The 13,674-nt window shown below is 34.3% G+C and overlaps 1 protein-coding gene across 1 annotated transcript in view; it reads left to right on the top strand.

Moving 5' to 3' along the window:
• Positions 1-12,886, top strand: part of LOC111056204 (serine/threonine-protein kinase PRP4 homolog) — a 68,028-nt gene extending 55,142 nt beyond the window's left edge. Inside the window, exon 17 of the mRNA XM_039431454.1 lies at positions 12,141-12,886. Coding sequence (XP_039287388.1) covers positions 12,141-12,344 — 204 coding nt within the window. The 3' untranslated portion in view covers positions 12,345-12,886. The remainder of the gene's footprint in view (positions 1-12,140) is intronic.
• The last annotated feature ends 788 nt before the right edge of the window (positions 12,887-13,674 follow it).

The raw sequence follows: 13,674 nt of genomic DNA, 5'->3' as shown, positions 1-13,674 counted from the left end.
ACAAGTTAATAGCATGCCTCAGAGGTTCAGCAATTATTAGGCATGCAGCTTTTATTACTGAGCTTGGAATATCATCCCACCCGGTCGATTTGGTATTCTTTAATCCCAGAATAATTTTTTCAACCTCAATCAATCAATCAATCTCTTTATTCAAAACATACATCAAAATGTACATGAATGCGTCTTTCTTTATTATTTTCAACAAAATAATAAAATAAACACAAGTAAAAAAACAAAATACATCAACAATAGGTAGTCTAAATACATAATGAGTTGGCACTATAAAATTTTTCATAACTGTATAATTCTAATTCCACGATATACTTTTTCAGTTTGTTTTTAAACCTACTAATATATTTTTCATGATTAATCTTAGTAGGAACAAAAATGGCCCCAAAACAGATCCCTGCGGAACAGAGTAGTTCATGTACCTTAAACTAGATTTAATATCACTTACTTTATTTCTATCATAATACTTTATATTTACATATTGACTTCGACCCACCAAATATGATTCTATCCAGTTGAGCTCTTTTCCCCAAATTCCATAAGTTTCTAGTTTTTTTAATAATATTCTGTGATCTACAGAGTCAAATGCTTTTGTTAAATCTAGGAAGGTGCCAACAATGCTGTACCCTTTGTCCAATTTCTCTAAAATATTTTCAATAAACTCTATCAAGGCAGTCGTTGTAGACCTGTTTTTTCTGTAACCATGCTGCTCCGTGTCTAGTAATTTGTTTGTTTCAAAATAATTAATAAGCTGTATTAGCATACTTTTTTCAAATATTTTTGCTATTGAAGGTTGAATTGCTAAAGGTCTATAATTTAAAGGATCGTAAGGATCTCCTTTTTTGAACACTGTTATCACTTTTGATACTTTTAGTTCATTTGGATACTTACCAAGTATGAGTAACGCGTTAATTACATGTAGCAGAGGCTTAATTAGGAATGATTTTGCTTCGTTTATAATTCTCATGGGAATTTCATCATACCCTGCTGACCACTTTGGTTTAATTGAATCGATTTATTGGACAATGCCTCTTCATCAATATTGTTTTGGAGATTAACTTGAAATCTGTGATATGTATCTCTTTATCATTTATTGGTGTGCCAGATTTGCTTAGATTCGGTACAACATGAGTATCGACCATTTCTACAAAATTAGTGTTGAACATATTTGCGACATCATATGGATTATCTATAACTAAATTGTTATTCCTGAGTAAAATATTCTTGCAAACCTTATCATTTTTGTTTTGTGTCTCGGTATTCACTATATGCCAAATTGTTTTGAATTTGAATTTGAATTTATTACTCTTTGCATGTACAACAATAAAGTTATTTGGCAATCGTCACATATTACAAAATGAAATTACATATTACAAAAATAAAATCACAACAAAAAGTCATTCATGTCATAAAAACACTTATCAGCCAGCCAGTCCTTCAATTTTTTCTTGAGCTGCACTCTATTGTCAATGTCCTTAAGATGGTGCGGCAGGGAGTTGATCATTTTTTGGCTCATGTGAATTGGATTTTTCTCGTAAACGCTGTCCTATGTTGTTGTATTCAATAGGTGTTCCTTGAGCGCGTGTTATAATTGTGTAGGTCAGCACCTCTTGTCCACGTCGATGCATGCTTGAGACCAAATGCTACAGACTCCAGAATATACAGGCAAGGTAGTGTGAGCATCCCTGTTGATCGGAATAATTCTCTACATGGGGTTCCAGGCGGTTTTTTGAGCATTATTCTAATCACTCTCTTCTGTGCTCTGAATACCCTGATAATTTCCGGTGACGTGCCCCAGAAAAGTAATCCGTATGTAAGAAGAGGCTGAAAGTATCCATAGTAAGCGGAGAAGACTATCTGCTGATGCATTGTTCTTGCTAGTGTAGCAATTGCGAATGTGGCCTTACTGAGTCGTTTAATCAATTCGTCGATGTCATCATTCCATCTCAAACCAGAATCTATTTTCAAACCCAGGAAGCTGCATACATTTGCTGGTTTGACCTGTTTTAAGTCCATATCGAAGTAGAAGGTGTCAGGAGCGTTGAAATGATTTATGGAGAAACTGAGATAGCATGTCTTTTCAATATTCACCTTGATTTTATTTGCTTCACACCAATTTCGAATGCTCTCTACCACCTTTTCTCCCCCACTCTGCATCTGCTGGATAGTATCACCTATGATGAGAAAGTTGGCATCATCGGCGAACAATACACTACTGGCTCCTGGTATATTACTAGGGAGATCGTTGATGAATGAGGAGAATAATATAGGTGCAATCGTCACAATCGGTGCAATCGTCTTGTGGTACTCCTCTCTTCAATTTACTGCAATTGGATCTGTATTTATAATTTTCCACATTCCGGTTTTTTGCTTCAATTTCGACCACCTGTGATCTGCCTGTTATGAACGATCTCAACCAATCCAATACAGATCCTCTGAATCCATAGTGATAAATTTTTTCCATCAAGATATCGTGATCAAGACTATCGAAAGCTTTTTTCAGATCGATGAATAAACCTAAAGCCTTCTTATTGTTATCCAGTGCGCCATAAATTTTGAACAGAAAATCATCAACAGCATCAGTAGTGGATTTTCCTGGCTGAAATCCAAATTGGCATGGTGAAACGATTCTATTTGATTTCAGGTGCCTGGATATTGTTATTTCTGCTAATTTTTCAAATAACTTGGAGAAGCATTATTTGTATAGGACGGAAGTTACAAACATCTTCTGTTGATCCCTTTTTATGAATAGGAATCACCCTTCCAAGTTTCAGTTGATGCGGGAAGGTACCTGAGCTGAATGATATGTTTATCAAACTTGTTATTGGAGCAATGATTGGGTTAAAGCATTCCTTCATTATTCTACTTGGTATATCATCCAATCCGCTTGTCATTTTGCTCTTCAATTGTTGCACGACATCAAGTACCTCGAGTTCCGTTAATACAGGGAATCGTTCCAATACATTTCCGACATGGCACACGTTTCCTAGCTGCTCTTTAAAAGAAGAAGTTGTGTTAAATTGGGTATCGGCAGCATTTATGAAGTACTCATTACATCTTTCGGTTATATCATGAATAGAGTTCAATCTTATTCCATTTACTGCTGTTGGGTACGACTTCTTCACAGTATTGACTTCCGTTTCCATTTTAATTATTTTCCATACTGATTTGGCTTTATTTTTGGACGAGGCTAGTATCGATTCAGCATGAGCTTGTTTCGAATCATTTATCATTTGACGGATCAGCTGAGACAGGTGATCGATTCTATCTTTGAGTGCTGCATTGTTTGGAGATATTTTAGCGAAGAGTAGGAGGTCTCTTTCCTCATCACAAGCATGTTTCAGTAGAGGAGAAGAAGCCCACTCAATTTTCTTTTGGCTTGTCCTCTTTTTCTTATGAACGATTGGGAACGATTCATTGAAGGCTTCACAGTACATATCCAAAAACTTATCAAACTTCCCATCTTGTGAGTTCTCAACATCGATTGCTATTGACCAATTTAAACTTTGTAGCTTTCTTAGGAATTTATGTTTTGCATAGTCTGAGAATATTCTTGTAGCGAATAGCCTATCACCATTATCATTTTCACCAGCCACAGTATATTTGATGATCTGAGCATAATGATAGGAAAGTCCCAGCTCAGTTACCTCCACATCCTCAGTCCATATCTCATGTGAAACAAAACAAATGTCAATCAATGTCGATGACGTCCCAGTAACCCTTGTGCAATCCCTGACAATGCCTCTCAAACCGTAAGTCTCAAATAATGATTCTAGTGTCTTACTTCTTGTTGATTGCTTCATGAAGTCTACATTTAGGTCTCCCAGCACCATGTATTTATCGAATTTATTGGCTAGCATTGACAAAATTGCCTCCAGATCATCTATAGAAGTATTGAAGTGACTATTAGGTGGTCTATATATGCATACTATTGCATAATTGTTGTGTTGCATGAGTGCCACTTCCAGGTTTTCATTAGTCCGTCCGAGCTGTAGTCTGCTCGCCTCTATTCCATCTCTGGCGTAAATAGCCACTCCACCTCCCTCTCTATCAATTCTATTAAAAAATGAAATGAGGTTGAAATTGTGAATCTTAACTGTGTTCTCATTTTGGAGCCAGGTTTCTGTCAGGCACAAAAAGTCAACTTTGTTTTTTAATCGATTTTCCTCTATTTTTTCCAACTGTATAGCTAATTCGTCTGTCTTGTTTTTCAGGCTTCTAATGTTGTAATGAATTAAGTTGAAGTAATTGTCATTTCTCTTGCTATTATCTAGAACAGTCACGTCAATCAAATTGTCAGTGTTTCTAGTTGTCCTATTTCTAAAAAAATGTTATTTCTCCTCTCAATTTCATATCCTATGACCGGAATTTCCCCTTCTTCGGTAGTTTGGTTACTGATGAGAGTAAGTTCTGAAGCAGGTTCATTGATGTGATGAAGTGTTGAATTTCTTATACTATTTTTTTCTACACAATGATTCAGAAAAGATCCTGAAAATTCTTGAGGTAGCTGTTCATTTATTTCATTTGTTAGCAAGTAAGTGTTGTTGATAATTTTACTTTTTCCATCGTCATTATTCATTGTTTTGTTAGTCTTCTTCATTTTAAGCACTGTGATGGTTTCAATCAATTTTTTTCCAATTTCTCTCCGCCCCGCCTTACTGAATTTCAATTTGTGTCTATTATGCCAGAATCTGGGCACTAACCACAACTCCACTAGTACAACTCTCTGCTTATATACTCTGCAAAAGGTGCGAATAGCATTATTGACTGTTTTTATTATTTTATTTTCTCTGCTGTTCTCTGGAATATCATACCTATATGGAATAGTAGTCAAGATTAGGTTTGTGTGATCGCACTGTACTACCAGCTTCATTATTGACTCAAGATATTCGGTTATTGATTCAGTGTTTGAGTTCCAATTAAAATTATCTATTCCAGCACTGAAAATTAGATAGTCTTCAGGGGTCAATCGGAGTATATCGTGCATATTATTTTTAATGATTGATCGCGTTGGAGCACTAGAGTAAATATTGCCTGAAACTTTCATATTATAGAGACTTTCATGTAGTGTTTTTACTACTCCCTCACCTTGAGTATCGGAAATGAAAAGAATTCTGTCAAGTATCTTTGCCGAAAATTCATCAGACTTTCCATGTGTTATAACATTATCGATTCCGATCCGCTGATCATATAAACTTTGATCAGCTAGATCAGAGAATCTTTGTTTAAGAGTGTCGTATTCAGATTTTAAATTCATATATTTTTGTCTCAATTCATCTAGATTCTTCTCCATTTCATCAATTCGCCTGTAACTCTCATTGCAGTTCTCATTCAACTGTCCAATTGTACTTTCTCTTAACAAAATTGATCTCTCGTAATTATCAATGTCATTTGTACTTAAGTCTGATTGTGTCATAGCATTCGTTGAGCCAACAATCACCGGCCCCTCGTCACATACATGTACATCAGTGTTAGTGGAAATACTCCGTACTGTTTTTGAGTTAGAACTGTCCTCCTTCTCTTCAATGAGTAATGTGAGCCGTTGAATTTCCTCCACAAGTGCCGATTGATTATTAGTTAATTCGTCAATTCTCCGTACTAAATCATCCTTTGATTGTAAATCTTCAGTCTGAGTCTCAATGCTAAAACTAAGTGGCTTGCAAGATCTTCGTAATAGTAAATGTGAGTCGAGTGAATTCCTATTGGTTACTCTTGAAGAAATCGGATCGATGTATTTGTTTATATTGGTCTGAGTGTTCAAAATATCAGTCGGTGTTTGATGTGGTATCAATCTCCTTTGATGTTGTGATGGAAGCCAGACATCCCGAAGTACAACATCGCCAGCATATGTCACCGTTCACTAAAGTATGGCTCCTTCTGAAGCAGCTTTTTTTATAAAATATCCCAATATTGTTCTTAGTAGTTTTATAGGTTTGAAACGCGTTTTACATGATTTTAGTGTTAGTTTATTTATTGTGAATGAAGAGAGCTGGGCTGCAGATCCTATTTCTAGCAATCGAACGATGATAATCTCGGTGCTATCATTGCTTTGTCGATGAAACAAATAAGTGCTCAAATATAACAAATCAGGTGTTCGGAGATAAGAGATTGCACCACAATCCCCACGTGCAATCACGGCGCAACAGGTCTCGTCGCACGCCGAGTAGTCTATTTCACTAATAGCATGAAGAGAACTCCGATGATACTCAATAACTGTCAATCTTGAACAATTCAGCAACAGAGCTATTGAAGATTGATACGTAAACAGCGGCGTTAAAGAGCATCCCTTCTATTATCACGGTTAACAATCTAATGTTCCTTATTAGTGTCAATTCTGTAAGGGTAAATTTGTACTCGTTGGGTTCGCAACAAGGGGTTCAAAGTTCATTTAGCACGAAAAAGGTATTGAAACAGTCTTTCTCTACCACTGAATTGTAGGTTAGAAACATAAGTATTTACCAGAATGATTGCAGTTCCAAATATTACTCACGTTTTTTACACATTACTACAAGTCCATCACTAGCTTTCGTGGAAAAACTACCTTTTAATGATGAAGAACTACCGTGAACATTATTAAATTTAAAGAAAATCAGACGCAGCACTAAAGCAACTATTCAAGGTAGTCAGTGCTACCAACTTCAAATTCATGAGTTTTATTTACATTTGTTGAATTTTTTAGTTTAGCTTCAATGTGTTTAGTTTTCTTTAATTGAATAGTTTTTCTAAAGCGTTTCTTATGAGCTTTTAAATTTTCCTTCAAATTGATATCACTTTTATTTGTCCTAAATAATCTATTAGCTTGTATGAGATTTTCGTGCTCATTGACAACTTCAACATCAATCCACTTATTTTTAAGTCTCTTCTTCACAATTCTACTTAGAGGAAAATGCCAATTGAAATAATACTTTACTGAATTTACTCCCAACATGACTCAAATAAAGTTCAGTCCAGTCTATTGTGGCTAGGTCATTCTTGAAACAAGTAATTTGATCATTTTCATACATCCTAACCTTTTCAATAGCTCCTTTACTTTTAAGCTTATTATTCACATCTAATATATTGAAAATTTGCCCATCGTGATCCGAGAGTGACGTAATTAAACACTCCACAAGAATATCTTTTTTGTTAAGGCTGGTGATGAAATTATTAATTGCCGATTCACATGAGTCAGTTATTCTAGTGGGTATATCTACGGTATATTCTAATCCATGCATATTTATTACATTGATAAAATCAGTTTTCTTTCTACCCTCCCTCAAAACATCGACATTGAAGTCTCTTCCTATTACTACATTTTTATTAATCTTACAGATCTCTATTAAAAATCGATTAAATTTTTCCAGGAAAATCTCAATATTATTTCTGATGGAGTTTGCCGTGCTACCAATTTCTCCTAATTCGGTTGGATAGCATGTCTCACCTATTAACCTAAGGAAATTTATCGGCTCCAACGTAATAGATTCTTGATAAACTATGAATGGATCTTTCGCCTATGAATGAGAAATCCAGTTTTCAGAGCAAATCAACTTATAATCTTCAGAAGAATTTTAGCAATATACTACACAAATACACAAAGAACAATATCTTACACGCTTAAGCATCTAAAATCATTACGAGCTAAATACTTATCCATTTATATAGTTGAAAAACAATGGCTATAGGCTTGTAGACACACAAATCAATTAATTATAGACAAAATAGAACACTATAAACTGTTCAAAACTCAATTTAAAACATTAATAATTCACTTAAACAGAAAAATATTCAGAGAGCACAAAATTAGAACACACGCAGCCAGCCATCATTTTAAGAGAGAAGGAAGCCTCTTCGTCAGAACAAAAACCACATCTCAAAATCAGTGTCGACGTCATGGACACGTCACCAAAAAATTATAAATTACAAGTTTAGAATTCACATTTTACATTTGTTCTCAATAAAACTTTATTTTGAAACTATTATTTTAAATTTTTATATATCATCTCTATTTAAATAATCCATTTATCTGTTAATTCTGTCAACTCAGCCTCGGTGACACCATGGAACATGCAACACAATCATTTACGATAAATTCACAGTCAAAAAGTTGTCCGTATATCGATTACTCTGATATTTACTATAAAGTTTTATAGATCTCGAATTGAAGATTCGATTCCAATCGAGAAAAAATGTAATATTACAAGTTCTATAAAATCCACCTACAATATATTTTTCTTCTTATATATTTCTATTTCGATTGTACATGTCTCAAAAATCTTATCTTCATTTATAGCATTCATTGTCTTAGTCATGATGTTTCTGCATTCGATTAGTTTATCAGATACTAATATCAATACTCCACCCCCCCCCAAAAGACTTCCTTACATACCAACACTTACAATAATATCCTGGTATTTTAATTTTTTGAATTTCATTTTCATTTAATTTATGTTCAGTCACAATAACTATGTCTGGTTTAATTGCCTGTAATGTATTAATTAGTGCATCAATTCGAGACTCCAAATGCTGTATGTTTTGATGGAAGATTACTAACCCATTCTTTACTCTACAATTCACATTTTTTACTCTATAACTCTTAATTCTAGTCTTCTTGTCTTTATTCAATTTAAAATGTTTTAGGTTGGCAACTCTCCTTTTTGAACTAAATAGTTTAAACTAGATGTACTCGTATTCAGCATAGCACCAAATTGAGTTGTTTGTCCTAACAATAGCGAAACATTTTCATTCAGCTCAGCAGATACATTTTCATTACCTTTATCACCTGTAGTTTGCCCATTTGACTCCACTTCTTCTCTCATGTGTCCTATCGAGTCTAATCTACTCCTATCAATACCCTCGGCAAGTCCACAATTTATTATTGGAATATTGGATACAGGCCTACCTGCATAATCAGTGTTATCATTCATTTCCAAGATATGATTTTTCAACAATTTTACTAATTTTGGTTTACCTTTTTGTTTGTTTAAATGCAAGCCATGCTGCGTATAATCAGTGATGTCAAAATTGCTCAGATCAATGATCTTCGTGTTAGATATATTTTTAATTTCATCAGCCATCCATGCGTTGAGCTTATTAACATTGATATTCATTAATGGTTTATCATACCTAAATGGGATGGATAATATGACTACTTTAGAGCGTTTAGAAATTTTCCTTATTCTACTTAGGTCTAAGTTTGTAGGCTGCACTGTTTCATTAACCACGTCGTTAGTACCTGCTAAAATTACTACGCTGTCATTTACATTGTAGTCTTTTGTGAGCATGTCAATATCCCTCGTCACTTCGTTAAAAGTACCTCCTGGTTTCGATATAACCGTTGCCTCAAACCCACTTTCTTTCACCTGCTCATTCAACTCCCATCCAATGTCCCTCTCGTGACAGCACTAAACCCTTATTTACAATTTTTTTCTTATTTTTCACTGTTGACTTTTTTCTGTTTATACGTAGCCCTTTTATCACGTTTCCCATTCCTATTTACTGTGTATTGTGATTTATTTCCTAGATCTGACAAAATATCAAAATAATTAGCGGCATCAATTGAAACATTATTAATACTATCTAATGATTTCCCAATCCGTTGAGTGTCACCAGGAGAATAAAAGTTTCTGAGATCCGCAAGTTCAGCCTCTAAAGTATCATTCTTAAACTATTATCTGCATTGAGTACTTCTATTGTTGTTTTCATTTTAGTTACAGTAGAATTTAGTTCGTTTATTTCGTGATACAAATAATCTCTTGCTTCAAGTTCAAATATTTGAGATTTAAGGGAAATTATCTCTATGTCCTTATCTCTCACTTCCTCGAATCCTAGGAAATCACTGTCAAGCTCATTTGAAGATAGGCTAGTGGAAAGCAGCATATCACCAGCCGTATCAATGTCACTATTCATATTATTGGTAGTAAACTAATAGTTGTAAGGGGTTTACTGCTGATTAATGTCTTTTCAAATGACTTTATTTTTATAATAATCAATAAATAATTATAATATTATAGTACCGCTTAGTCAAGCTTGCAGAGATATGTCAGAGTCAGTTGAGTGTTATCTAAGCTGAGTGTTATCTAGAAAAATATAAACTGTTGCAAAGTCATTCTAGAACTGTCAAAAACAGCTGTTTCGTAGCTAACGGGATACGATAAACTCGGTTTCCCGCTCAAAAATATTTTTTTGGTTACCGTCTTCTGAAGCTAAACTTTAATGTCAAAGTCAACACGTCAGTCATCGATAAGAATCACAATCACTAGAAGTCAGCAACAACAAGTCCTGAATTGAAACTTAGAGAGTCGAGAATTTTGAAAAATTCACTGCTACACCATTCAAGAAAAAGGTTAGTTTGTAAGAAGCTAAACATGATAAATTCGGAATCCATTTCACAACAAAAACTATCTGCTCACTCGAATAAGAACACTTGGCAACTTATTTCAAAACACTTATATGAGGCGAAATATACTTTCTTGATAAATTAAAACTTGTTTAAAAATGAGCTATAGTGAAGATCAAAGTAACCAGGCAGATCAGTACTGCCAACGTCACTTCTGCTTAATCTGCTGAAACAAAACTGTCTACCTTGTCCTTGAGCATTTCTCAGAAGATTTATACTTTCTCTTAATAGGTCGAGAAACTTCATTATCAGATCGCAGAAAATTAATTTTGAAAAGTGTAGCTACATCCTTAGAATCAGAAATGACCTTGCCTCCCTCATTCAATTCAATATTTATGTGAGTGTTTTTTTTTTGTAATCCTAGCTCATTTTTGACAACTGCCCATGTACCAGCATTCAAATTGGAAGATTTGGTGATGAATTCCTCGTTATTTCGTTGTTTGGATACATAGATAACCTTTCTAAGAATTTTCTTGTAAGCCTGAAAATACTCCAAAAAAGACGGACTCCTATTAGTTTTGGCCTCAATAAACAGCTTTCTCTTCATATCACATGACGTTCTTATACCCCGAGTTAACCACTGCTTTTTCAAATGAGATTTGTTCTTTTTGAAATGTTTAACAGAGAAAGCTGATAAGAAGGATGAATGAAATTCCGAAAAGAAAATATTGAATGCAGTTTTAGCAGATGAAGCATTAAAACAAGAATGCCATTTTTTGTTTCTCAATAATTTCAAAAATGTTTCAATTGATGCTTTATTTATGACTTGTTTGGACACTAGTTTCAAACTACAAATTTTTTTGAGTGGGTTCAAATTTTTGCTTGAGCTGGATTATCTGGGCCGAGTAAGTTGACATTCCCAAGTCAACTGTACTACCATTGACACCATCTAACATTATATTAGTTATAACATTATCAATACAAGTGGATATTTGTGATGTTATTTGAGAGGGCTCCTTCAAAATAAAATCAAGATTATAGGAATTCGCCAAATTAGTAATCTCAAAAGTTTCCTTCAGCATGTCAATGTTGGAATCTCCGCAGATGAAAAGCTTTCTGTTTTTTAAACCGACAGTTATGTGGTCGAGAAGCCGTTGACAAACTTAAAAGTTGACAAACTGAAAAATAGAGCGAGTGGAATCTTGAAGAGCTTGAATTAGGCCTAGAACCATCCTAGGTTAATTATATGCAAAATTCCAAGTTAATTTCAGTCCAGTAGTGTAGACGTGATGATGCGTCAAACATAATTTTCCTATCCCGTACGTGTATAAGTCAGTTTTTCCTTTATTATAATATAGATAAGTTCTTCAACTTGGTACTAACATAATAAAGTGACAGAACTCAAATCTTGTTTAGAAACCTTCCTCAACTCAACAATTATGTTCAGACTGTAATAAAATGAAATTCGTATCTACAAATTAACTCAATGTAGATCCAAATCCAAAAACAAATAACAAAATGATACAAGCACCAAGCCGAATGTGTGGATGAGTGAAAGTTCGCCTTTTGCCGAACATTCGTCCACTTTGATGTGTGCAAAAGTTCGACACTGACCGGGAAAACAACGAGCACGAATGCTCACTGCTTGCCGAATACCAAACATCTATCCACACTTCTCGCGATTCGGCGAGTCGCCGCTCGGTGTTTGCCGAATGACGCATGTTTGGAGCCGGCTTAATGTATGCTTGGCTTGGAAGGTTCTAGCGAATTGTTGACAAGTGCTGTCATTTTATTCATGTTTTGTGTGGATTTACAGGAAAAAGTGGTAGTGATGAGTACAATGAACATAACTAGAGACCTGCAGACAGAGCTGGTCGGCAACCAGCACTTGCCAGAAGAACAGGCGCGTAAGGTGCAGCAATTGAAGGACCTCCTCGAGCGGATTCTGATGCTCGACTCGTCCAAGAGGATTGCCATCAATCAGGCGCTGGTCCACCCTTTCATCCAGGAACGCATCTAACTCATCTCTAAGCCTATCTCTCTTCTTTACCCTGTGTGCTGGTTAGACGCAGAGGTAACTCGACACCCTGAAAGTCCATTAGTGAAGAGTAATTGATCATTTTCTGTCTTACCACCCTATTTATAAATGTTATGCTAATTCAACTAGCACGGAAAATAAAGTTAAAGTAATATTATTGTGATATAGTTCTGCTACAAAACTATTTTAGCAATGCTAATCTCAGAAATTTACACTATGATTTATTTACTCGAATACTCTTGAACGCTATTTATTGGTCAGAAACCTCTCTTGATGGCGAACATTTATATTATTAAGAATAATTATTTCCAAAACAAAACTATATCAATCTGTTCGAAGATTACCGCAATGACAAACATTACAAATTCAAATGATCTTTATTCACAAAAAAGTAATACAGCAGCAGAAACATTATATAAATAGTGAATATTCCCCACAAAGACAACAAGTCTGGGTGTGGGGAATGAGCACCGTGAACTGCATTATAACAACCTGACAGTTGAAGATTTACAATAAAAAAACAATAGAATAAGTAAAGTAGAGTAAATAAATAAATAAACATCTTTAGAGGACCTAAAGAATTTCGCTACAGAACCAAATGTCCTTTTAAAAACTATCTATCTTAGTTTCTATAATTTCTCAATAACTAAAACAGTAATTTCTAAGAGAAAACATTCGCTACAGAACCAAATGTCCTTTTAAAATATCTATCTTAGTTTCTATAATTTCTCAATAACTAAAACAGTAATTTCTAAGAGCCTCAGTACATAGTTATCCGTATGATCATAAATATTTGATCATTTATGAGTATAACATGTTTAATGGTCTTAATATTTATTAGCACTGGTCTAATAGGGAATTAAATCTTTGAATAGGGATGATAGTTGCTAAAATATGTATGATCTAATGTGAATATGTGATGAGGCTCTTATGCAGTACATGCTCAAGTTATATTTGTGAAAGGGAAAATTTCCATCATCGTTGTTTAGATAATTTTTAATTACTAAGTCTTCCTGCTTCCATTATTCAATATAGTTGAAGGTTAGGAGAAGAATTAACAATTCGTTTTTCTTTTCCATGAGTTTCAGATTGTTCTCTTATAATGGTTTTTGTTGGTGTTCAGTACACTTTCCAAAGTTTACATAGTTTTCAAAGGTTCATTGTCAGTAGTTTGTCTTGGGTTAAATTTTCTAGTCCTATCATTATATTAGTATCGTATTTATTAATTTCTTTTAAATAACTAGTACTCAATATATTTGTATTTCATATAATTTGATTGTTTGTCACTCCTACGATTATTCCGTTGCATTTT

This window comes from Nilaparvata lugens, chromosome 6, assembly GCF_014356525.2.
Source record: "Nilaparvata lugens isolate BPH chromosome 6, ASM1435652v1, whole genome shotgun sequence".
Lineage (NCBI taxonomy): Eukaryota > Metazoa > Arthropoda > Insecta > Hemiptera > Delphacidae > Nilaparvata > Nilaparvata lugens.
The sequence above is the reverse complement of the archived record's forward strand: the minus strand, read 5'-3'. Positions and strand labels throughout refer to the sequence as shown.